The 26095-nt window shown below is 38.2% G+C and overlaps 2 protein-coding genes and 1 non-coding gene across 5 annotated transcripts in view; 2 read left to right on the forward strand and 1 right to left on the reverse strand.

Moving 5' to 3' along the window:
- Positions 1-8138: 8138 nt before the first annotated feature.
- Positions 8139-8245, forward strand: LOC141593668 (small nucleolar RNA R71). The gene has a single exon (XR_012521739.1). It is a non-coding gene; the product is annotated as a small nucleolar RNA R71 (small nucleolar RNA).
- A 3346-nt stretch (positions 8246-11591) lies between these two features.
- LOC141590416 (protein FAR1-RELATED SEQUENCE 7-like) lies at positions 11592-13697 on the reverse strand. The gene is made up of 3 exons (XM_074411010.1): positions 13542-13697; positions 13170-13247; positions 11592-12281 (listed from the first exon to the last, which is right to left on the reverse strand). Exons 1-3 carry the CDS (start codon positions 13695-13697, stop codon positions 11592-11594), a joined length of 924 nt encoding a protein of 307 aa, XP_074267111.1.
- Positions 13698-17957: 4260 nt separating this feature from the next.
- The window catches only part of LOC141592404 (uncharacterized), a 32625-nt gene continuing 24487 nt past the window's right edge, over positions 17958-26095 (forward strand). For all 3 annotated transcript variants that reach the window (XR_012521151.1, XM_074413045.1, XM_074413046.1), the window contains exons 1-8: positions 17958-19008; positions 20427-20898; positions 21080-21167; positions 21271-21452; positions 21625-21761; positions 22295-22361; positions 25266-25425; positions 25505-25619. Coding sequence is in view for 2 of the 3 variants with exons in the window: in XM_074413045.1 (XP_074269146.1) it covers positions 17996-19008; positions 20427-20898; positions 21080-21167; positions 21271-21452; positions 21625-21761; positions 22295-22361; positions 25266-25425; positions 25505-25619 (2234 nt within the window). In the remaining variant the exon portion in view is untranslated. The remainder of the gene's footprint in view (positions 19009-20426; positions 20899-21079; positions 21168-21270; positions 21453-21624; positions 21762-22294; positions 22362-25265; positions 25426-25504; positions 25620-26095) is intronic.

Raw genomic sequence — 26095 nt, forward strand, 5'->3', positions numbered from 1 at the left:
AGCACTAGGGTATCATGGGGTCATAGGGGATTCATGGGAATTGATCATACAAACATGTTCTCAAATTATAAGCAAGCAATTATTGTTGTGATGGATTGAGTTGGGTTATATCTTACAACCCTAGGAAAGTTTGGGTCCCAGAGCCGAATCGATTAGATTGTACAACACCTACAAGTCAACTTAGTCTTCCCTACTCAACAACATGCATGGTCTAATGAGACTCGAGTTGGTTTATGTCTTACAAGTCTCATTGAAAAGATAGGTGATGGGTAAAAAATGTAAGGATTCATAGGCTCGCATTTCATCAAACATGTGCATGAGTTGAGATCATAACAAGCAAGCAAATAAACCATGAAAGCATATTAATTTAAGCATGAATCATTCCCCATGTTGGTTTCCCCTAATTACCCATTAACCCTAGCTAGGTGACTACTCACTCATTATCATGTTGAACATGCTAGTAAGGTTGTCAATCATACCAACAAAGTGAAACATGATGAACAAATGAAAGTAATTAGGAAATAATTAAAAAGGGATTAAGAGAATTATACCTACTAATGATTCCAATAATAAAGCAAAGAATAAAAGAAGTACTTGATGCTTGATTGAGAGGTTGTCAATCTCCCAATAATAACCCAAATAATTTTCAATTACCCAAAATAAAGGATGAACAAAAGAGAGATTAAGGAAATAAAACTTGTATTAAAACTTGATTAATTGTTGATTACAAAACTAAAGAGAGATTTGATTGATATTAACTACTCTAAGAATTGATAAGAAGAACATACTCTTCTAATTAGACTAATGGGGTATTTATAGTGGGGATTAGGTGTAGGAATTAGGATTAACTAAGGGCTTAAATGACGATTAAGTCCCTACTTAGGGAAACGCCGGTATTTTTTGAAGGATGGGCATCTTTCTTTGAAGCTTGAAAAACGAAGTTGTGTTGCCTTGGAATCCGTGCGTCTTAGGCACGGGACGGCCGGATTCGTGAGTTGCTGCCCGAGCGTCTTTGGGAGAAGACGGGCGTCTTCTGGTTGCTGCTGCTCGGGCGTCTTGTAAGGAAGACGCACGGATTGTGGCTTGGTGGACGGGCGTCTTCTTGAGAAGACGCACGGATTGTCATGCAGCGTGCTTTCTTCTTCTTTTCTTCATAAAATCCTTGGGGATTTCCTCGGGGATGCAAGGATCTTTTCTCATCATTGCCCATCTACTATAGTATGTACAAAGACCTTCTAATCTTGTCTCTCCTTGATGCTTGGTCATTGAATTCAATCAATTTAGTCTCGTTTTGCCATGAAAATGCAAGGTTTGCACTCCTTTCCTACCAAGGACACAAAACCTCAAATAATATGCAAAACGAAGAACTAAAGACAATAAATGACCCAAATATGCACTAAAAAGCATGGGAACAAGGCTAATTCGGGGACTAAATATGCTCTAATTATGGTCACATCAAATATCCCCAAACCGAACATTTGCTCGTCCCGAGTAAAGAGGTGACAAAGACTAGGACCATTATTTTAAACTAACCTAATAACATAGCCGATGTGAGACAATTAGCGGGTCTCACTCCGCCCCTTCAACTCACAACAAGACAACCATGAGGTAGGATGCTTTCTTGCAAGGCAAGGTGGGTCTTACCAAAATGGCGACACATCCGAACATTAAGCACACAAAAACAAATAATGGATGCATCTACAAAAGAATAGCCACTTTCCTCATCTAAGTGGCGGAATTATCTACAAGGGAAGCAATTCAAGGGTACACACTCCTTCATAGATGCAATTTCTTCAAACTACTAAGCCTAGAAGGATACCAATAAATCACCTCCAAATTGTGTCAAGCTAGGGTATCTTTGTCCTCAATCGTTAAATGATTTTGTCAAGAGTAAACTCCCGATGGTGTTAGAAACACTGGAGGATCGTGGAATTCCCCCTCTTGCTTAGACAAGAAGAAGGGTCGTCCCCTCTCTACCATGCACAAAAATGGATACGATGGATAAAGGGATCGATAGAATTTGAGTTTCACTTTGGGAGTTTGCTTTCATTTTTGTTTTTCCCCCCAATTTCATGTGGCATATAACATTTGAGAACACTTTCTTGCCATTTCTTTTTTATTTTTGGCAATTTAACACTTGACAACTTTCAACTTTTCTTTGCATTTCTTTTGAACATTTTCAAAGTCACCCCATATGTAGTGAGGGTGGCTTATATTTGAAGCATAGGAGTTCTATTTTTTGCTCCTCTTTTCATTTGATGCATTTTTGCAAATTTTCTTTCACTTTTCATTTCATTGAACTCAAATTGATTTCTTTTTGTGCCCATTCCCTTTGATGACAAAAATGTGGTAGAACATGGATGATGGATGGATGCATGGTTTCAAGGGTCACCTTGGAATAAACGGTAGCCAAGGAGTTATCACACCACAAGGTACTCTTGACTAGGCCTTAATCCATGGGTCAAAGGATACTAGCATGACACATCCTAGGGTGTTTTACAAGTATTCTAACAAGCAAAGTCTTAAGAAGAAAAAACATCTACTAGGGCCTATATACACTTGTCAAGCTTCCCAAGTAGACGGTTTCACAAAATTTTTCTAACATGCAAACTACATGCCATGATGCAACTAACATATAAACATTCTAATGCAAATGATTCTACCAACTAATATGACATATAAACTAAATGCAAGTCCTAAGTTCACATTGTTGTACCGCATCAATCAAAATAAAGCCACATAGTCATTAACATAGAGAGGAAAAGGGAGATTGGAAAGATCATACCATGCGGTCTTCATATTCCTCATGCCTCGGATGTGGCGTAGTCGATCAATGTGAACAAGGGTAAAATAAACACAATATATACAACAATATATACATGACTACACTACAAAGGAAATGAACTTGTTTTTGGTTTTTCAATTTTTCACATTTTTATGGTTTTTTGAAATTTTCAATTTTTTTGGATTTTTGAATAGAAGTTAAGTTAGAATTCCCCATCCCCACACTAATATGGGCATTGTCCTCAATGGCCAAAATGATGGGAAATCATGCAAGCATGATGCATGAATTCTACACTAAATGCAAGCTACACTAATCTACACTACATAATGCATGGGTTTTTGTTTATGACGGAGAGGATAATTTAGATTACCTCCCGTTGTGTATGTATGTACTTCCCCAAACCGAGTTAGACATTATTTCTAATGTCCTAAGGTTGGGTGTAGTTCATGCACACACAATGCAATGCATGAAACTAAATTTGTCATTTTGGATTTTCAAAAGTGGGAACAATAAAATAAGAACACCTCAATGGGGCCGAGGTGTTAGTCATCTATGTTGCTAGGACTACTCCAATCATGATCAAGATAAATAAATAAAACAAAGAGAGAGATAGACAAACCTCAAGAGGGTAGGAGCCTCCAAAGCTTGCTAATCCTCCATCATATCATCACTATCATCATCTTCCTCAATAGAAGTGGACTCATCACCACTTCCTTGTTCACTTTGTTCATCATCCTCTTCTTCTTCTTCTTCACTAGCCTCTTCATTATCATCATCCTTTTCAACCGCATCACCAACAACCTCATCGTCACCCGGACTCTCATCCCTAGATGCACTCGGAAAGAAGACTTCCCTATCCACCCAACTAGGCAAAGGACATGAAGGATCAAGGAGTCCTTCCCTAGCTAAATGAAGGAGGGGTGGATATTGGGCTAAGTAAGCATCTTCCCGATCCTTAAAAGCTTACTTGTGCATCTCTTGCATAAGAAGAGTCATATAATCTTTGCTTGCTTCAACACCTTCCGGTTTGAACTCTTGGTACACGAAAGTATAGGGTGGTGTGATAATGGAAGAGGAGGGCATTTCAATTTCACCCTTTTGTTGTTTGATGATGTACTCGACCTCTTTTGAAAGGGGAAGGAGATAGTTGGTCCGGTGGACACTTAAATGACAAATCTTCGAAGGCAAAGTAAAAGATCTAGCCTCACTAGTGAGCCACCCATACTTGGTGTCAAGAGGGTTATGAGAGACCCACTTGTATTTGTTTATCATAGTATCAATATCAATTAGATGACCACCCTTTTTCGCCACATACTTGCTATCCTTATTGAAGTTCGGATCAAAGTATTTAGCCAAAAGAGTGACTAGACCTCCATTCACAATAACGGTAGTGCCTTGCTTCCCACAATCAACATTTAGCCATCTATCCACCAAAAGCCTTAGAGAGTTTAAAGGCTTGGTGAATTCCCTTCCAATGTTCAAGGCCGACTCAAGAAGAACAAAATCGAGCTTGGTAAAGTGGTTGGTGTCTTTTCTTGCAATGATGATGTTTCCTATGACCTTGTGCCACACTCTAATGCTCGGATGGTGGACTAATAGAGCGCGACTAGCATGATAGTTCTCAAATTTCCTTCCGGAAATCGCCTCCCAAAGAGGAGCGGGGTCATACTTGCCAACATTCTTGAAATAACTATGTGAATCATCAAGACCCAATGCTTTACCCATTTCCTCAAAGGAGATGCGCCTACTAACATTAGCTAGGCGGAACTCGATGTTTTCCATGGTCTCTACCTTATTGACTTTCAAAGAACTCAAGAATTCTAAGGTAAGGGAGGGGTATGTCAATTCTTTTGTTGTAAACAATTTTTCCAACCCCATGGCTTTAAAGAAGGCTCTAGTTTGCTCAAGGACACCCAACTTATCTAAGGCATCTTCACAAATAAACTTGGTGGATAGAAAGGATTTTCTAGCATACTTGGCAAAAGTGTCCCTATGGGATTTGGAAATGAAAATTACCTCCGGATAGTTCGAAAGTTGAGCAATTTCCGGAGTAGTTGAAGTTGTTGCTTCTAAGGGAGGTTGTTCTTGTTGTACTTCCAAGTTTGAGCTAGCTACCACCATAGCCAATGAGGCTTTCTTTGCTTGAAAACTCTTTTGTCTTGTTGAGAGTGCCTTTGTCTTTGGTGCCTTTGTTGCTCCTTTTGTCCTTGCCATTGATGCTTGAACCAAGAAAAGAGTGAAAATCTTCAATTTCCAAGTGTACCCAAATCGATTTCAAGATGAAAGGCTTTGCCTTTATAAATTCAAAAATCGACTCAAAGGTTGAAGATTTTGTTGCTTGGTTTGATTTTTGTTGAAAGAGGAGTGATTAATTTTTGTTAGAAGGATGTTTTGATTTGATTTTGATGAATGTGGTTGAGGAAATCTTGTTTTTGTGATGGAGAGGATGAGGGTTTTGAGTTTTTGGGGTTTATGGGTAGTGTTTTGAATGAAGGAATGAAGAAATGAATGTGGGAGGGGGTTTATAAAAGACCCGAAAATTTTGAAATGCAGGGGGAAGACGGGCGGATTTCCTTCGGGACGCCCGGATTCTGTCTGTTCTAGGTTGAGAAATCCTCGCCTAAAGACGGGCGGATTCTAGCAAAGACGCACGAATTTGTAACTGCGGGACGGGCGTCTTTCAGTGAAGATGGGCGGATTCCTTTCCAGGGATTTATCTTGTTTTTCTCAGCCAAAAAGACGGGCGTCTTCTCTTGCAGACGGGCGTCTTTCTGAGGACGGGCGGATTCTTTGCAGGACGCCCGGATTTGCTAACAGTCTATGAAGGACGGGCGGATTCGGACCAAGACGCCCGGGTTGCCTAAAGACGGGCGTCTTCCCTTGAAAACGCTCGGATTCTTCCCCTTTTACCCGGATTCAGATCCATCCGTGTACTTGCATATCCCTTGTCATTTTTCATTCTTCAAAATTTCGTGTTCTTCATTGTGGGAGCACTACTAAGGCATGGATAACCTAGGCAATTGCTATCCCCACACTAAGCTAAAGCACTACACATCAATTGAAATTATTAGTCCCTCCCTCACTTCTCTCAAACATGATAATTATCTTGATCAAGGCATAAAAAATCCAAAAATGACAAAAATGCAATATGAGAATTAAAATGCGAGTTAGGGAGTTAGAAATATTTACAAATGGTGGTTTAGGGAGGACTCCACCAAACTCTCATCCTTAGTAAGATGTCATGGGGGCATGTCCAAGGTGTTGTTGATGTTGCTCAACACCTTGAAGAAGTAATCAAAAGCTTGTTCATTGTCGTGATAAAGATCTTCAATAGATCTTTGCCCTTGTTGTCGGTCTTGATAGATAGCATTACCAATATAAGGATTGAAAATCCCTTCAAATTCATCGTCCCAAAGACCACACACTTCATCTACTTGATCACTAAAGATCTCTTGAGTTCATAGAGACAACTCTCCCATTATCTTGTCTTGGCCAATGGGGCCATCTTCTTCATTGCTTGACTTTGGTGAGCTTTTCAAGCTCTCTTTGTTACAATTCACTTGCTCTTTGAATGGAGCATCTTCAATTTTCTTCTTCCATTGGAGTTCCGACTTCCTCCTATCATCCTTCCGGCTATAATGATCAATCATAAAACATGATTCATGCAAACGGGGAGCTCTCATAGTCTTGTCAAGATTGAAAGTTATACTCTCATCTCCCACTTCTAGAGTAAGCTCTCCATGTTTCACATCAATCACCGCACCCGCGGTGTGTAAGAAAGGTCTTCCTAGAATGATTGGAATGTTGGAATCTTCTTCCATATCAACAATTACAAAGTCCACCGGGATGAAAAATTTCCCAATTCGTACGGGAACATCTTCCCATATTCCTAATGGTGTCTTCGTTGATCTATCGGCATTTGGAGTGTGATATTGGTGCATTTAAGCTCTCCCATCCCCAACCTTTTACTCACCGAGTACGGCATAACACTCACACTAGCCCCTAGATCACATAAGGCTTTGTTGATCGTGGTGTCGCCAATGGTACACGGTATTGAGAAGCTTCCCGGATCCTTGAGTTTTGGAGGTGAACTCCCTTGAAGTATTGCACTACTCACCTTAGTGAAGGCGATAGTCTCAAGTTTCCGTATCGACTTCTTCTTTGTGAGGATGTCTTTCATGTATTTCGCATAGGCCGGCACGTGATTGATTAATTCCGTGAAAGGAATTGAGACTTCCAAATTTTTCACAATTTCCATAAATTTTCCAAGTTGGTCATCAAATTTGGGCTTGGCTTGACGACTTGGAAAAGGAAGTCTAATCACAATGGGCTCCTTCTCCTTGGCCTTGTCTTCATTTTTCTTTGAAATTTCTTCTTTAGATGATTCTCCATCTTTGGAGTTTTGCACAATTTCTTCCTTGTCACTTGCTTCCACAACTTTATCCTCAACTTGCTTCTTCGGTGCTTCATACCTTGTACCACTTCTCAAGTGAATGCACTAACCGTTTCATGTCTTGGGGGATTACTTTGAGGTGGTAATTGCCCCTTTTGTCTTTGTGAGCATGAAGATGCTAGTTGAATCAATTGGGTTTCCAACATTTTGGTGTGAGCTAGGATGTTGTTGATGGTGGTTTCCTTTGCTTGACTATCCTTTTGCATTTGAGTGAAAAATTCTTGTTGATTCTTTTGCATTTGAATGACCGCTTTTTGAACATCAAAACCTTGGTCATTTTATTGATTGTATGGAGATTGATTTTGGTAACCTTGGTTTTGGTTGAAAAAGGGTCTTTGATTTTGGTTCCTCATGGGAGGTGGGGTGTATGTTGTTTGAGGGTTTTGAACATTTTGGCTTTTGTATGAGAGATTTGGATGGAAATTGGTGTTTTCATTATAATAGTTGGAATAAGGGGTACCACTCTTGTATGCTTGAAAAGCATTCACTTGTTCATTTGTTCCCCTACATTCACTTGGGTCATGTCCCAAAGTTCCACAATTCTCACATATCCCACTTGGGATTGATGAAGATGCCGTCATGGCATTAACATGATGCTTTGGCGATTTTGAGACTTCTTCAAGTCTAGCCATAGCCTTTTCAAACTTCAAATTGATGGTATCAATGTGAGCACTAAGTTGAGCACCCAATTGAGTAACGGAGTCCACTTCATGCTTTCCTCCTCTAGTAGCCTTGCGAGGTCTACTATATTGTGAGTTATGGACCGCCATTTCCTCAATTTTGTTCCAAGTTTGATTGTCATCAACTTCGGTGAACATTCCATTTGATCCCATGTTGAGAATGTTCCTTGAATCTTCATATAGACCGTTCAAAAATTGTTGTACCAAGAACCACTCGCTAAGTCCATGGTGAGGACACGAGCGACAAATTCCTTTGAACCGCTCCCAAGCTTCATACAAAGATTCTTCATCCCTTTGCTTAAAACCCGTAATTTGAGCTCTTAGCATGTTAGTCTTTTCCGGTGGGTAGAACTTTTTGTAGAAAGCTAGAACCAATTTCTTCCAAGAATCAATTCTGAGAGTGGCCTTATCAAGGCTCTTCAACCATTGTTTCGCGGTGCCAATTAGAGAAAAAGGAAATAAGACCCATCGAATTTGGTCTTGAGTTACACCGGTTTGAGAAATCGCATCACAATAGTCACAAAAATCTTCCATATGAGAGTGAGGGTCTTCACTAGGCATCCCCCCAAATTGGCTTCTTTCGACTAATTGGATAAATGCGGATTTGGCAATGAAATTTCCGGTTAGATGTTGTGGTGTGGGAGTATCATTGGGTAGGTTCTCCTCGGTGGGTACGGAATGTGATGAAAATTTAGGCATTGTGGGTTGATTTTGTGTTGTATTTTGTGTTGGGTTCTCCTCACCTTCTCTTGCAAAAGGGTTGATGAACTCAATAGTTGGTTGAATTTCTACAACCTCACCAATAACTCTCAAATTTCTCCTAGCAAGTCTTCTATTGGTTGTCAAAGTTCTTTCAATTTCACGATCAAAAGGTAATAAATCACCTTGTGACCTTCTAGACATGCAAAATATCAAACAACTCGAAAACAATTAGAACAAACCTTGAGGAGTTTTACTTCCCCAAGGCAAAGAAAGACACAACTAATAACAATAAAAGAAAATCTAAATCAAGTTAACACCGTCCCCGGCAACGGCGCCATTTTTGGTCGGACTAAATCTTTTCGGTAACTTGTCGTTAGGAGCACCTAGACCAAAACACAATTTATAGATTCACAAACAACTCTACAATTAATAAAGAGGCAAGTAAAGGTCGGATCCCAAGGGACAGGAATTGAGATGAGATTTCTATTTCAACTTAGTGGTGTCTTAGGGGTGTCACAATTGGGGTTGATGTAGAAGGTCACTAAACTAAATGGCAATAAAAGTAAACAAGAAAGATGAATTAAAAAGGGTTGTAAACAATTGATAAAAAGCACTAGGGTATCATGGGGTCATAGGGGATTCATGGGAATTGATCATACAAACATGTTCTCAAATTATAAGCAAGCAATTATTGTTGTGATGGATTAAGTTGGGTTATATCTTACAACCCTAGGAAAGTTTGGGTCCCGGAGCCGAATCGATTAGATTGTACAACACCTACAAGTCAACTTAGTCTTCCCTATTCAACAACATGCATGGTCTAATGAGACTCGAGTTGGTTTATGTCTTACAAGTCTCATTGAAAAGATAGGTGATGGGTAAAAAATGCAAGGATTCATAGGCTCGCATTTCATCAAACATGTGCATGAGTTGAGATCATAACAAGCAAGCAAATAAACCATGAAAGCATATTAATTTAAGCATGAATCATTCCCCATGTTGGTTTCCCCTAATTACCCATTAACCCTAGCTAGGTGACTACTCACTCATTATCATGTTGAACATGCTAGTAAGGTTGTCAATCATACCAACAAAGTGAAACATGATGAACAAATGAAAGTAATTAGCAAATAATTAAAAAGGGATTAAGAGAATTATACCTACTAATGATTCCAATAATAAAGCAAAGAATAAAAGAAGTACTTGATGCTTGATTGAGAGGTTGTCAATCTCCCAATAATAACCCAAATAATCTTCAATTACCCAAAATAAAGGATGAACAAAAGAGAGATTAAGGAAATAAAACTTGTTTTAAAACTTGATTAATTGTTGATTACAAAACTAAAGAGAGATTTGATTGATATTAACTACTCTAAGAATTGATAAGAAGAACATACTCTTCTAATTAGACTAATGGGGTATTTATAGTGGGGATTAGGTGTAGGAATTAGGATTAACTAAGGGCTTAAATGACGATTAAGTCCCTACTTAGGGAAACGCCGGTATTTTTTGAAGGATGGACATCTTTCTTTGAAGCTTGAAAAACGAAGTTGTGTTGCCTTGGAATCCGTGCGTCTTAGGCACGGGACGGCCGGATTCGTGAGTTGCTGCCCGAGCGTCTTTGGGAGAAGACGGGCGTCTTCTGGTTGCTGCTGCTCGGGCGTCTTGTAAGGAAGACGCACGGATTGTGGCTTTGTGGACGGGCGTCTTCTTGAGAAGACGCACGGATTGTCATGCAGCGTGCTTTCTTCTTCTTTTCTTCCCTTTTCTTCATAAATCCTTGGGGATTTCCTCGAGGATACAAGGATCTTTTCTCATCATTGCCCATCTACTATAGTATGTACAAAGGTCTTCTAATCTTGTCTCTCCTTGATGCTTGGTCATTGAATTCAATCAATTTAGTCTCGTTTTGCCATGAAAATGCAAGGTTTGCACTCATTTCCTACCAAGGACACAAAACCTCAAAGAATATGCAAAACAAAGAACTAAAGACGATAAATGATCCAAATCTGCACTAAAAAGCATGGGAACAAGGCTAATTCGGGGACTAAATATGCTCTAATTATGGTCACATCATGTACGTTATTACTAACAACAAATCATGAAACTAATTTGTAACCTGTATAGATCAGATCGTGACCTTTTTTTGTGGGATCATTCTTCTGAAATTAGTGGCTATTAGTGCCCGCTGTCTAAATTTTTCTATTTTTGTTGCTTATTAAGATTAAATTGTGACCAAATTTAGGAAAATTTGTTGAAGAGTAGTTTTTAAATGTTTGTGATCACCTTTCTTTTATACTTAGTGACCAATTTTAAACTATTTGTATTTTTTAATTGAATTAGTTATTTTATTTTGTGGCCGTATATCTACTATTTGTAGCCATGTATCTGCTATTTATAGCTTGTTACTAGATACATATCATGAAACAAATTGTGACCAAATATCGGAACATGTAGAACGAAAAAATAATAATGTGACAATTTAATTAGAAAAACAATGTGTATTTATTTGGTGAGCATAATGACTAGCTACCTTTAAAAATTCAAGCAAAACAAAAATGCATTGTTCCAACTAACACAGAGTAAAAACATATTTTGCTTATAAGAGCCTCGGAATGGGAGTGTATGGCAGTTCGACCTCATTTGTTTTAGCGGAACGGTTTAACTTTCGTTTTTGTATCCCGCTTTTCTTCCTTTGTTTACGCCCCTTCGTAATTGCTCGTTTAGGATCAAGAATCGTAGGACGTGTGCGTGGAGCACTATTTGTTGGACACCGTGACGCTCTTCTACTGTTGAAAAAAGATTGAACCTCTTCTAGAGCTCTTGAGTAAGCATGGTCCAATAACGACCTCGCTTCGGGTACACTCTAACATTTTGTTATCAGATTGTTGAACATGGTAAGCGATTGATGCCGCCAATTAACTGCCTCATTAATGCCACTTCTACACCTATCATTAGGAAGAAGTCTCTCTCACACTTCCTTCTTGGCAAACTTAGTCCACCTCCTTGAAATGTATCGGTCGGGAATTCCAGAAACAGACCGGAGGTGTAAGATGCGGATGGAGTGGAAGCATAACATTCCGCTTTCCTGAAATTTACGACACGTGCAGTCAATAAGTAAGTTAGAAGAATCAAAGGTGACATGGTGCGGATTTTCATCACTACCCGATGGATACACAAGGTATGACTTAATATGATCTTCAGTCGTACATTCTATGGCCCTTGTACCGATTGCGATACCGAATTCCTTCTCAAATGCCCTGAACAAATTCAGTGTGTAAACTTGGGCTGCATGATCTAATAAGTCAACCATAGGAAACACAGATGTGGGCTTGGCACGGATATTATTAAATTCATTTCGTTCCTCTTCCAACCTCCATCTTTTGACTGTTGACTCAAATATGTGAAAGAATTCAGGAAGTGAAGTAGTCTTAGTTGCTTGGAACCCCAAAGCATGATTGGTGCTTTCACTCCGTTGCGACGATAATATACCTGCTGAAAAATATTCCTTATTTAATGCGGTGCACCATTTTTCCCTTAAAGTATATAGACGTTCAAACCAATCACTATCATGTAGTCCGTAGTCTGATATCATTTTCCTCCATGTATCTTCAAATTCCGCCTCGCTGTAACAACCATTAAGACATTTATTGAATACGCTCTGGAATGATCGATTATGCTTCAGTGAACCATAGTGTGAAACAACATTCTATTGGATATGCCATTGACATAACCTATGCCTTGAAGTTGTATAAACCTAGCAATTGAGTGATAACATTTGATCAGGGGGTAACTATTAATAGCGTAATTATAGAATGCATCCATTTTACTATGAATATGTGACCATTTAAGTACATAAAGTAACCGTACTATAACAGGTTAAAGTAATGAAACATCAGCCGTTTTTTTAAGCACATAATAGCCACTAATTTAGCATGAATGGTCACAAACAACACAAAATAACACAATTCTATAGTAGTTAATCAAAACCTACACATAACTTAAAATTGGTCACATTCTGATCTTAATAAGATACATTCTATAGCATAATTATAGAATGTATCCATTTTACTATGAATATGTGGCCATTTAAGTACATAAAGTAATTGTACTATAACAGGTTAAAGTAATGAAACATCAGCCATTTTTTAAGCACATAATAGCCACTAACTCAGCCTGAATGGTCACAAACAACACAAAATAACACAATTCTATAGTAGTTAATCAAAACCTACACATAGCTTAAAATTGGTCACATTCTGATCTTAATAAGATACAAAAAAATGATTTAATTCAGAACCCAAAAATGGCCACTTCGTCAGAATGGTCACAAACAACAAAAATAACACAAAGTTGGTCCCATATAAATATTTGATTACAAAATATGCACATGTTGAGTTAATTGTAGCCATTTTCTTAGTATTATGTAACTATTTATAACTTACTTATGAGGGTAACCATTTTACGTGAGAATATGCAACTATTTACAGCTGAATTATAAAATGTAACCATTTACCTAAGAATATCTGACCAGTTAAGTGTTATTTACCTCTTTGATTGCATTTTTCATCGCAAGGTCTTGATCGGTAAAAATAGTTACAGGAAGGACATCTTCTCCCATTGATTCCTTGAAAGCATTAAACAACCACTCAAATGATTCATCTTGTTCATTCGATATGAATGCAAACCCAAACATAATGTTCGACCAATGGTTATTAATCCCAATTAGCGGACCGCAAATCAAGTTATATTTATTTGTACGGTAAGTGGTGTCAAAGATAAGTACATCATGATACAATAAGTAATCTTCCTTCATCATCGAGTCACGCCAGAACACGTGGCACAATCTTCAGCCGGCACCAAATTTCAAACGATAGAAGAAACCTGGGTCTTCAGATTAACATTTGGTCAACAACTCAACCAAGGTTGATGCATCACCGCCTTCAATAGCACGCATTTTAAGCCTATTAACGTAATTGATATGGTCTCTCTTTGTATGTCTAACAAACTCCTCGCCTCCAGAAATAGCAGCTAAAACACGATATTGGACAGATGGGCGAACCAAGGCTTCGGTCATCATTTCAATCACCTCACCCTCTTCAGCAGTTATTTTCCTCTCCGACCTGTGGTTGTGTTGCTATTGAGGGGGCGTTAAGCTATGGTTATGATCAAGGTTATGGTTTAATATTTCCCAAAGCCCTTTCTCGTTGACTTGTGTCCGAATGGAAGCCTTGCAAACAGATCTAGTAATGTTAACTTTCTTCGTTTGGGTACCGACGAAGAGGGTGTCCCAACAGAATTCAATGCTCGGCCATTAGCATGCTCACCCTGACAGTTACAGACAAAATATCTCTCATACTCGACATTCTTTTCGATACGACGAGTGCCTTTTCTGGTACCAAAACCCGTTGCTGCAGCATGTCTATTGTACAGAGTGAGTTAGTATTCCCACTTTGTAGCCTTTAATCCGACGAGAGAACCAGAGGCATCAAAATCTGCTAAATTGCAGACAAAAGAAAATAATGAACGATTGAAATTAGACGAAAGAACATTGTACATAAAAAAAAGTCACATCCAATTTAATCACTTGGGATTAAGAGTTATATTAAAATTCAGCCATGGATTACAAAAAGCGGTCACAATTACAAAAAGCGTTCAACATTAAAATCAGAATGGTAATTTCAGCCGTGCATACAAAAAGCGTTCATACAAGAGTCGTTCAATGAAATTGGTAAATTATCAATGAAATGGGACGAAATTAGGACTACAAAAAACGTTCATTACCTTCTTTTAGAGAAAGAATTGATCCGTTCTTCAAAATAATTGAACCAGGATTATCATCTTCATCTACAATATCGTCGTTATGGAGTGCGGTATTGTATCATCATTGTCATTGTTGGTCATCTTTCACAGGAAAAAAAATGGATGAAAATAAAGGTAGAAGATGAAGCTGATAAAATGTAACGTGGGATAATACAAAGTCAAAAGAGAATATTGTAAATAAGGTATGTGTATTATTTAGTTGCTATTTTTGTGGAAATTATATTTTTTTAACATATGCCTAATTAAATCAACCCATTTCACTTGTTATTTGGGTTTAAATAACCAATATCCGAGTCCGTTTCACTATTGTCGTGTTTACAACCATTGTAAACAAGAATTTGCGATATAAATATTTAATCCTCTTAAAATTGCATGCCTAAGTAGTAAAAGCAATTTCATCAGTAAAGAAAAGAATTGTTGTAACATTGGATCAACGAGATAAGTGAAAGTGGTAGAAACAACAACAGGAGTAGTGAAATAATCAATATTAATGCGGCAATAGTGAAAGTAACAATAATTACGGCGGGAGTAGTGAAATTATCAATATTAATGCGGCATTAGTGACAGTAACAATAATTACGGCGGGAGTAGTGAACGTAACAATGATTACGGGCAAGTAGTGAAATGTTATTACTATTGTTTCATTAATAAGAGTAAAATATTAATAGCAGGAGTAGTGAATTTGTCTCAAAATTTATTTCATCGTAATTTTACGATATGTCATAAAAAAATATATTAATGATAAATTTATGGGTTATGCAACTTTAAATAATTTTATTTAATGAAAAAAATAATGGTAAGTAGAGGTAGCCCAAGCGAAGCCGGGCACCAATACTAGTTATTATTAAAAAGAATAAACATTTAAATTTATACACGTTTGTCGGATTGGAACGAGGGAGGAGAAGGGGATGTGAGAGAGAAGAGATGGGTGACTGATATTGAGTGAGGGGGATGAGAAAAAATGACAAAGATAAAATCGTAAAGAGCGTATGTGAAAGAGTAAAATCCGTACGTGAAAAAGTAGGACCCTTTGTAATATTCTCATAAAATAACCTTTTTTATTTTTTTTTTTTACCGCAGCCAAGTGTTGTATATCATCATATGTGGAGAAAAAGAATTATACATCTGAGGTAGTATCTCAGACCTTGTAGTTTTTGAGCATATACGCATTTTTTTCTGAGCATGTTACCATTTATAAATATGGTTTTTGAGCAATATTATATTTTTTTAGTGTAATGTTTTAGTAAAGGTGCTCAACAACTTTATACTAACACAGAACTCAAAAACTTTAAAATAAAACTCAGAAAATAAACAATAAGAGGTATGATGTATAATCTATGAACAACTAGTGTAGATCCCGCGCAAATGCGCGGTAAATATAGCCCTTTAATTTTTAGTGCATTAGTTATAAATTTTAGATTTATATCTCGCGAATTTTTATAAAAAATAACTAATATTAAAATAAATCAAAAGAATTGAATAATTCCATGAATTGTGTTTTTTATGAAAATATTTTAACTACATCCAATTATTTTAAAAAAAAATTCTTTTGTTCGTCACAAAATTAATAATAGGAATTGTAATACTACGGTTTTATGAGTCTCTGGATACTCTATCGAGTGGGCCTTACTCTGTCGAGTAAGGGTGAGTTGCGTTTTAAATAGTTTCTGACCTGTTGGGTACTCGATCGAGTAACCTTGATACTCGATCGAGTAAGGGGGCACTCGATCGAGTACCTCAGCTACTCGATCGAGTAGCTCGGTTAGCGGGTGATAATTCGACGGGTTTTGTTAATAACACGGATTAATATATAAATCTTTCCGTCACTTTCATAATACACCTTTACAAACCTGATAACATTAAAAGGGAGATTCAAGTTACGTTCTTCGCATTCATCCGTGTTGTTGACAAATCCCGGAGCTTGAGAGGTCGGATTCCATCGTTCTTTATACCTTTGTGATCCTTGCGTCGAGGGTAAGATCTACATACCAATTTTATAGTATTTCGTTAAGTTTCATTAAACCCTAATTTTGGGATTGGGGATTTTTGTTATGTTTCTTGATTGGTAGCAATTGCATGATTATATGTTAGGAGGAGGATTCGTAGGAGAGGAATTTTGATACATTTGTTGAGACCGTCCGATTGTGTTCTTTGTTCGGGTAGGGTTTCCCTACTCAGTATTACTTACATAATGTGTGGTGTTTGTGCTGTAATTAGTGTAATTGGTTGATTAGGACGGTTGTTGATATTGTGATTGTGATTGTGTGTCTGTGGTTCTCGAGATGCGTTATCGGCTGAGTGGAGTCACTTGCGGGAGTGGCTTCACGCCCTAGTTTCGCCCTTCGTGGAACCCGCCACGGAAGGGGATGTGCACATTAGTGGGACAGGGTTATCGCTCGGTATGATGAGCGGGGCTTAGGTGGGAACGGCTGCGGTCCCCCACTGGCAGGGCTGGTCCAGTGGACAGTCGGTGACGGAGATGGAGTGGAGTGCCTGATTGTGTATGATTGTATGAGCTGTATTGGTTACGGTTCTGTTGGTTATATAATTTATGTAAATAATCGACCCGTTTAAATGTTTTAAAAGCGTGGTGATCCATTCGGGGGTGGTGAGCGGTTATTGAGCGGTATGAGACGATGCGTATGGGATAAGCGGGATGAGTCACCACGTTGCGGTTTAGAAGTCTTTCCGTGTGTACGACGCTTGATAGTATTTTGATAGTAGATAGTTTTGAGAATTTGTATTTTCTTTTATCAGTTTTGGTTTTGAACATGTAATCACTTAAACTATAATTACTTTTAAAGTACGTTTCTTTATTGTCTTATGATATTCATTATCTCGGGCAACCGAGATGGTAGTATCCTTATACCTGAGTGGTCCTGGTAAGGCACTTGGAGTATGGGGGTGTTACAGGGATACAGTTGTTATGTATAGATTATTTTAAATGGAAAAATAGCTTAATAAATGAAAATCTAATTTATTTTCATATATAAGTTTGAGCACTTTGGTGGAAAAACTTTAGAGAAGTTGTATTCTCTTAGTATATAGGAGGATTTATATTTTTTAAATTTGCACCTCATTAATATTTATCAGTTCACTCCATTGTATTTTGATATGAAAAAAAAATTGAAATGGAAAACTAATAAAAAAATTTATTTAAGTTGTGAATTTATTTTAGTGAATTTTTTTTTGTCACGAAGCTAATAGTAAGAATGTGTCAAGTTATTCTCTACAGCAATAATTATTACATTACTGAAAAATTTAGCAACATATACTTTATAGTTTAACATCAATTTTATTTTATTTTAATGATAAAATCATAATTATGAATTTAATTAAAAAATGAGAGTTTATTTATAAAAATATATTCATTGAAAAGATAATAATTTAATGAATTTTTTATTTATTTATTACGTTATTTAGCTAGATGTTTTTTGGAGGGAAAAATAAGAAAATTTTTACTCTCTTAATAGTAGCGGGATGCGAACCTTTAAAACTCGACCGTGTGAATTTTGATGTCTCAATTCTAAGTCCCGTAGTAGGACAATATCGATGATGTCCCGATCAACAGCAGCAACTCCAGACTCAAAATGGGAGTCAATGCTACCTGGTCCACCTGGTCGCAGCAACGGCGGTGCATTAGACATCTCACCCTCCGGCCTCCTCGCCTACGCCTCCGGCAGCTCCATCTCCATCATCGACACCCGATCCATGCAACTTGTCACCGTCATCCCCCTCCCTCCTCCCTCCACCTCATCATCTACCTCCTCTTCCTCCACGTCATCCCTCTCCCCCTTCGTCACCTCCGTACGGTGGTCCCCGCTCTCCCTCCGCCACGTCGACATCCTCTCTTCCACCTCTGATGACCCTTCTCTCTCCTCCCCTCATCTCCACCTCGCTTGTGGGGACCGCCAAGGCAGGATTTCCCTCGTTGATCTCCGTACCCGATCCGTACTCTTCTGGTTGGACTCCGACACCAAATTCGGGGTTCAGGATCTTTGTTGGATCCAATCAGGTCGTGACACCTGGATCCTTGCTGCCATCTGCGGTCCCCACCTCCTCTCGCTTTACTCCGCCTCCACCGGCAAATGTTTTCTTAAATACGACGCAGCATTGTCCTCTGATTTCCTCTCCTGCATCCGCCGTGACCCCTATGATCACCGCCATTTCGTTGTCTTAGGGTTGAAAGGACTGTTACTGTCGGTTCGGGTTTCCGGGGATCAGTCTGAGGACGACGTCGTTTTAAAGGAGCTTAGGATTCGTACCGATAGCACTGAATTGGGGAAATTGGAGAGGGATTTGGGTGGCACCAGCACGTTGGCCCCGGTTTCTGCCACTTTTCCCAATTATGTTGCCAAATGTGCATTTTCGCCTGACTGGCGCCACGTGCTCTTTGCGAGTTTTCCCAGGGAGTTGGTGGTGTTTGATTTGCATTATGAGACGGCCTTGTTCGCAGCCAGCTTGCCAAGGGGAGGCAAGTTTCTTGATGTTCTGCCAGATCCTAATACTGAATTGTTGTACTCTCTACATCTTGATGGCAAGCTTAGCACTTGGAGACGACGCGAGTGAGTCTTTTCTTGCCTTTTGGTTTTCATCATAGTTGAATTATGAATAATTGTTTGGATTTTAGGAGTTATGATATTGGCGGAATTGAGTTGGCGGATTGGTTTCTTACATTGACAATGTAGGTAGAATGAAGTATTGCGCAGCGTAACTTTAGAATTGCAGTAGGGGGCTGTATAATTTTTGTTGAGATTTCGACATGTGAAAAGTTTAAATTAGGGAATATGAATGTCATTTATCATATAGGTGAGCTTAGCACATTTCTCTTAGATACGTATTTTGTTATGGTGGTATACTATGTAGGGTGGTTTACTATTTAGGGTGATTTACTATGCTAGGTTCCGTAACTAAAGATAAGGACATCTTTTCTCCTTCTTTCAAAAAGAAAAAAAAAAACCAGGGATTTTATAATTTTCACTGAGAAGCTACAAATTCAAAGAAAAGAAGATGTGATGGTCATTGTGTATTTAACCATAATTGTGTATTCACCAGCATTGACTATTGAGCTACATCATTTTATATGTTTTGTCCTTTGCGTATGTCATTCTCGATTTTAGAATGTAGACTTGAAGATGTACTAGTTGGACATAGGAGTTATTGTGAGCTACCTTTTCTAAAGGTGGGGATCTTCTGCATTTTCTTCTTGTTATTGCCTTTCAAGGGCTAAGATTTTATTTGTTGAAAAGATAGAGGGTTCGTATAACTTGATGGTTTTTAAATGAAAATTGGAGCTTTGATCTTATTCAATAGATGTGGGCCCTCTTTTCCCCCCTAGATAAGATCCCATCTATTGATAGGTAATGGAGAGAAGGAAATGAGAGGATCCCCATCACTTTTCTGCAGCCGGAAAACTGCCGCTTTTACTTTTGACTCTTGGACTGCTCTTTTGCGTTCTAATGGGATATTGAGAAACTTAGTATGCCCATATATCTTGTGCAATATGGTAAACTATACCTGCCCTTACACCTACGTTGGCCACATATTTGCCCCTACTAACTCTCCAGTAGTTTACGCAAACCTCTTTTTCTTGGTTTTAAAGATGGATTGATGCTAAAGATTCATTATACAATAAAGGTGGAGGTACTTGAACGTAGAAAGCAGACCCGTGTAAAAGATGATGCAACCATTTTTGTTAGTAAGTTATTACGAAAAACACTCATACTAGTCATGATAATAAGTCCAATCATAACAGGCTACAATGTTTTGAGGTTGATTTGAAAAGACAGGAGGAGGGGGAGCATAGTAACAATAGACAAGTATACTAATGACTCAAGGAAGGACTTTTCCTGTTATTGACCACTCTTATTCAGCATACCATTTTAACACAGCTAGTTCTGGTGTTATTCATGCATGCACTTTTGTACCCTTATCTCTTTTTCGAGGAATATGGGATGGCATGCTTATGTATGTATTATCACAGTGGTGAACAGGCATACACAATGTGTGCCACCCAAGAGTTGATGCCGTCAGTTGGCACTCATGTTCCATCTCCCGCTATTCTTGCCGCTGTTATTTGCCAGTCTGATTGTGCTCTTCAAGATGTTAACAAGATTTACTCTGATGTACCTCATACCCCTTTTAAGGATGAAGATTATGATAATCCTTTCGATTTTTGTGATGAGTCACTTCCTGCCTCAAAAACTCATTTGATCTCAATTTCTGATGATGGAAAAGTGTGGAACTGGCTGCTAACTACTGAAGAATCTGATGAGATTTCCAAAGATATCTCAAAGACAAAAGCAGTTGTCAGTGACAATGGAACTTATTTGTCGGATACTAATGCTGATAGCAACAGCTCTGAGGGATCTGTAACATTCCAACAACCTGAACGTGTGAAAGGAAAGGAGCGGTCGTCTAATTTTAGCGCTGTTTTACATGACATTTCGTCCAAGGTTGGTGAAATTTCATTCTCTATAATACTTTCCTCTTTTGTCTTATCGCTCTTTTACCAATAGACAGTTTTTCTGTAGAGTGCCTATGATTTCATTATTGTACAGTCCTTGCTTTAGTTGCTGTTCTAAAATCTAGAGTACATTTGTTACTTGCACTCTGACAAAACAGTATACTTCGCAGATAATTTTAGTAGGGCAGCTGCATCTTCTTTCGTCAACTGTGACTACACTTGCTGTACCATCCCCTTCTTTAACAGCTACTTTGGCGCGTAAGTTCCGATTCTAAATATTTTTTTTCCTTTTTTTTTTTTTAAAAAAAATTGTTAGATTGAAAATGCTGGCAAGTTGAATTTCTGTATTCTCTCTCCGAAGGTGGTGGGAACTATCCTGCTGTGGCCATTCCGCTGGTTGCTCTGGGTACCCAAAGTGGCACTGTTGAGATAGTTGATGTTTCTGCCAACGCAATTGCAGCCTGTTTTTCTGTCCATAATGGAGTTGTCAGGGGATTAAGATGGCTTGGAAATTCTCGGCTGGTATCTTTTTCTTACACCCAGGTAAATTGACTGTATTTGGACGTTAATTATTGGTGTCTTTTTTACTCGCCTCTTCTCTTAGGTGAATTGGATTTTCTTGGAAGTTAAGCTTGCTCCGTTCTTTTATCTTCAAAATTAATCCTAATGAGCTATCATCGTGGCTAATCTGCAGCACGTGTTTTGGTGATCACAGGCAAATGAAAAATCTGGAGGCTATATCAACAAGCTCGTGGTGACATGTGTTAGAAGTGGTTTTAATCGTACTTTTCGGGTTCTTCAGAAGCCAGAGAGGGCACCCATACGAGCTCTTAGAGCTTCCTCTTCTGGAAGGTATATCTTGACATCAACAACAGTTCAGTTTATCTGAAATCTTTCCTTTAATAGTTAATACTCGTAACTGACTGTGATTTACATTTTATCTGGCGTGTCAACCGGCATGGAATAAGTTTATCCTCTAACAAAAGCAAATAGTTTCAGGCTTTCAGCATGAGTCACATTACAATCTTTCAAAAACATTCGGCTGACAAATTGTCTTAATCATAGAGAAACATTATCAAGTACGAATAAGAATATAACTCGTAATTTCGTCGTTGTCGTTGTTGTGCCCCCCCCCCCCCCTCTTTTATTGTTCTCGTGTGCCGGATGTTGACAATCGAGACTAGGATTCTTGGCACACCGTCCCGTGACCCTTCGAAGAGTGCTAGTGGACGATCTCTCATTACCACTTGATCCTTAAGCTTGCATCCTTGTGTGAGATACTGAGATTAGGCAAGGGTGCGCTCCGACTAAAAAGTAGCATAAGCCTATTTGTTTTTGTATATTGAAGCTTCATATCCTTATACATCATTGGACGAAACATGCAGATATCTGCTAATCCTGTTCCGTGATGCTCCTGTAGAGGTGTGGGCAATGACGAAGAACCCAATTATGGTCAGTTGTTCACTTCTTACACGTTCCATTTTAAATTATTTGTTCCTGAAGCATAGAAAATAAAAAATTAACATTGATATATATGTTAATCGCTCCAATTTTGAACTGTGCTTATTTGCTACTGTTGGGGACTCTAAGGATGTCAGGCCGTAGATGATATGAAGATTTTAGTTCAGGATTAGTTTCTGGCCAGTGTGTGTGTTGAAAACCTGTTCCTTTTGAATGCTAGGGAACTTTCCTTTGGAATATAATGGGCATAAAATTGTTTTTCCATAGCATCATGCTTGTCAGATGCCGCCCTCAACTATTTTTTTTTCTCTTTGTTGTTTAATTTAGCATGCAGATTGAATTTAAGGGTTATTTGACCTTTATAATCAGTAGGAAATGGCTCTTCTATCCTTTTGGAGTGACCTGCCCTACTGACTGAAACTATGTGTGTTGTGTTATCACGTAATGCAGTATTAGATAAATATTTGGGTAGATAAATGCAGCTCTGTGATCCTTTTAAAACGAAGAGACCATGAAATTTGGTTAAAGTACATACAAAGTTAGTTCTACCTAGCTCAGCGTATATAATGATCGGATTATGCAAAGTTGAAAATCTGTATGCTTAAAAAACATTTGAAGTCTAATATGGAAGATCTGATATTTGATTTCCATGATTAGTACTTTTTCTTTAGCTATTCTATGGTGTTGACATATCATTGTATACATTGCAATGCCTGGAAATGTTTTAGTTGGAAAAATTTGTATTTCATTTTTTTTTTTTAATTTACCAAGGCTTCCACAACAAGGATAGTTCGAGTCGTTTCTCTAGAAAGTATATCTTTTCCACATGACTAAACAACTTAAATCCTTCTCCATGCTGTTTATTTATTTATTTTATGTTTTTGCTCATTCGAAATTCTGATAATGTAAATGATGTATCTGCTATGATAATGAATTGATGCTTACGTTGCAAGACTAAAAATTTTATTTTCTTGATGTTTAATGTTTATCGTTCATATATGCTATTCAGAATTTTACATATGTTCCATGACTTTATGTATGCGTTGGGGGCGAGATATAACTGAAAACAGAGTAAGGATAACATTATCGTCACACCCTTATATACCCGTCCGTCTACAAGATTCTCAAGTTCTTTGGATGGGGATGGTTATGACAACCTATGTTACTCCGACTCTTCTAATTCCCCTACGTATAATGTACCCGTAGCCGACACTCGACACTCGGACATGGGTATGACACTTGGACACCTCATTTTAAACCAAAATATGCATATTTTTCATAAAAATAGCCGAGTCCGACACTTGGACACGCACCTGCGTCGGATACTTCTAAACAAGTCTCAGTAACATAGATGACAACCGTATAATAATGAGCTAGCTCGAGTTAAACTTTGAAATTTGTGGAAGTCACTCCCTTGATCGTTAAAATCACTCTCTCCATTCCGTATGTACTTTTCAGAATCCGTTTTTAAAATAATGCTCAAAAATAAAATATTTATTGTTTTGGTTCGGTTTTGAAACTATTTGTCAAAATGGTGTCCACGTAGGCTCGGGAGTTCTTAACCTGAAACACGGAATAGACACGCCATTGTAAGTGGCGGGTATACTACAATAAACACGCCAATCCGTTTGGCGTGTCTTTGAAACGCTTTCATCATTGTTTCATTGGCATGCCTCTAATAACACAAATCCCCAAAAAAAAAAACCTCATCATCCTTCGTTACTTTCTTTGATCACAAATCTCTCATCATCTTCATTAATTACCTTCTTGGATGGATTCTCTGTGTTTATTTGCAAACCCCAGCACCTTCACAGCTCCACTAAATCACTACCATAGCCACAGCACTAGTTCACCACAAGTCAACCACCGACCTGCTTCCTCCATCTCCCTGCTCCCCACATGCAATTTTGTTGTAATATCGATCCTCACATAACATTAATCCAATCAAATATAATTCTTTCGATTTTAGAAGGCGGGTCAATCTCCATTTTTGTTAGGGTATTCCTTATATGTGTGGATCATATCATTTTGATTGAACAATAAAGGTATTTAAATTAGTTATGGGTTTGTTGGTTATTGATTGATTGAATTGCAGATTTAATTATGGGTTTGTTGGTTATCGATCGATCTTCGTCGCGGGCTTGAATGAAAAGAGCTGAATACGTGTTCTATTTTTTTGTGAAAGTAACCGGAAAACGGAGGTGACAAGAGTGGGGGATGTTGGTTCCGGTGGATTTGTGCGGATGGTGAGAAATAAGGTTGGTGGCAGTCTCGGGGCTATGGCATGTAGTGACTGAAGTGGAGGATGGAGGTGGGCGAATGATTAAGGAGATCCAATCAAAGAGCAGCAAACACGCCGTTCTGAATGGCGTTTCTCAAAGAGTATACACGCCATAGCAAATGGCGTGTCTCCATTTTTTTCCCCATTTCTAGTTTTACGGTAAACACGCCATTCCGAATGGCGTGTCTATTCCGTGTTCCAGGTTAAGAATTCCCGAGCCTACGTGGACACCATTTTGACAAATACTTTCAAAACCGACCCAAAACGACAAATACTTTATTTTTGAGCATTATTTTAAAAAATCGTTCTACTTTTCAAGACACGGCTTTTGCTTGTTCCATTTGTATTTTTACATTTACTACCTTTTTTTCCCAAGTTACACGATTTATGAAAGATTACTCTCTATATACAGGAATATTAATTTGGCGTAGTTTGGTGCTTGTTGACCATTTCTTCGCGGTCTACCAAAATGCTCTGATCATTGCATTGGATATATTTCACTGTTTGTCATGTTTCTTTATGTACGAATTATTTGTTAACATCTTGTTTAGGGTTTTGTGTCTCTTGGTTTGAGTGAGGCTATACTCTTATGATGTTTACTTCTTTCCTTATAGCTTAGATCACTGGCACTTCCATTTACAGTGTTGGAGTGGACGCTTCCAACAGTCCCCCGACCATCTCCTCCTACCAGGCAATCCTCATCCTTGAAGGATCGTATAATTGGTGTGGCTGCTTCACCATCATCGCCCACAAATGAGAGTCCACAGGAATCTAGTAAGCTTTCTTTATGTAATCTGCGTGAAGTATATTTGCACATGAGCATATAAAGACACATGGAAACTTCCTTATGCAGAATCAGCGAGTTCAGAAGGATCTCAGGATGAGAGCTCTGAGAGTTTTTCTTTTGCATTGGTCAATGGTGCACTTGGTGTTTTTGAGGTCCAAGGCCGAAGAATCAAAGATTTCAGGTAGGTCACTGTGTTAGTCAGAAATCATGGTTAAGTTTTGGTACCAGACCTCCTTTAGTGTCATCATTTCTTACGTGGATGATAGGTGCTGGGTCATATGCCCAACAACAACAACATCAGAGCCTTAATCCCAAAATAATTTGGGGTCGGCTGACATGAATCATCTTTTGGAACCATCCATGGGTGAACGCACAACTCAATGCGAAAAAATAGAAAAGAAAAAGTCAAAAACAAAAGGAGAGTGAAACATAATACAAAAGGCACGTAAACTTATAGGTTTTAAGATCGAAATCCAAATTTCTTTTATAAAACTTAGAATTTAAATCGAGAATAAAGATTAACGATTTTGAAAATCGAAATAAAACTTAAGGGTCCGAAAATACCTTAAAAGTGAACCAAGTATTAATATATAAAAAAGTTGGTGGTAAAAAGTGTAATAAATCCGAAAAGAACAAATAATTTTCTAAAAATTAAAT

Source organism: Silene latifolia, chromosome 7 (genome assembly GCF_048544455.1).
Source record: "Silene latifolia isolate original U9 population chromosome 7, ASM4854445v1, whole genome shotgun sequence".
Taxonomy (NCBI): Eukaryota; Viridiplantae; Streptophyta; class Magnoliopsida; order Caryophyllales; family Caryophyllaceae; genus Silene; species Silene latifolia.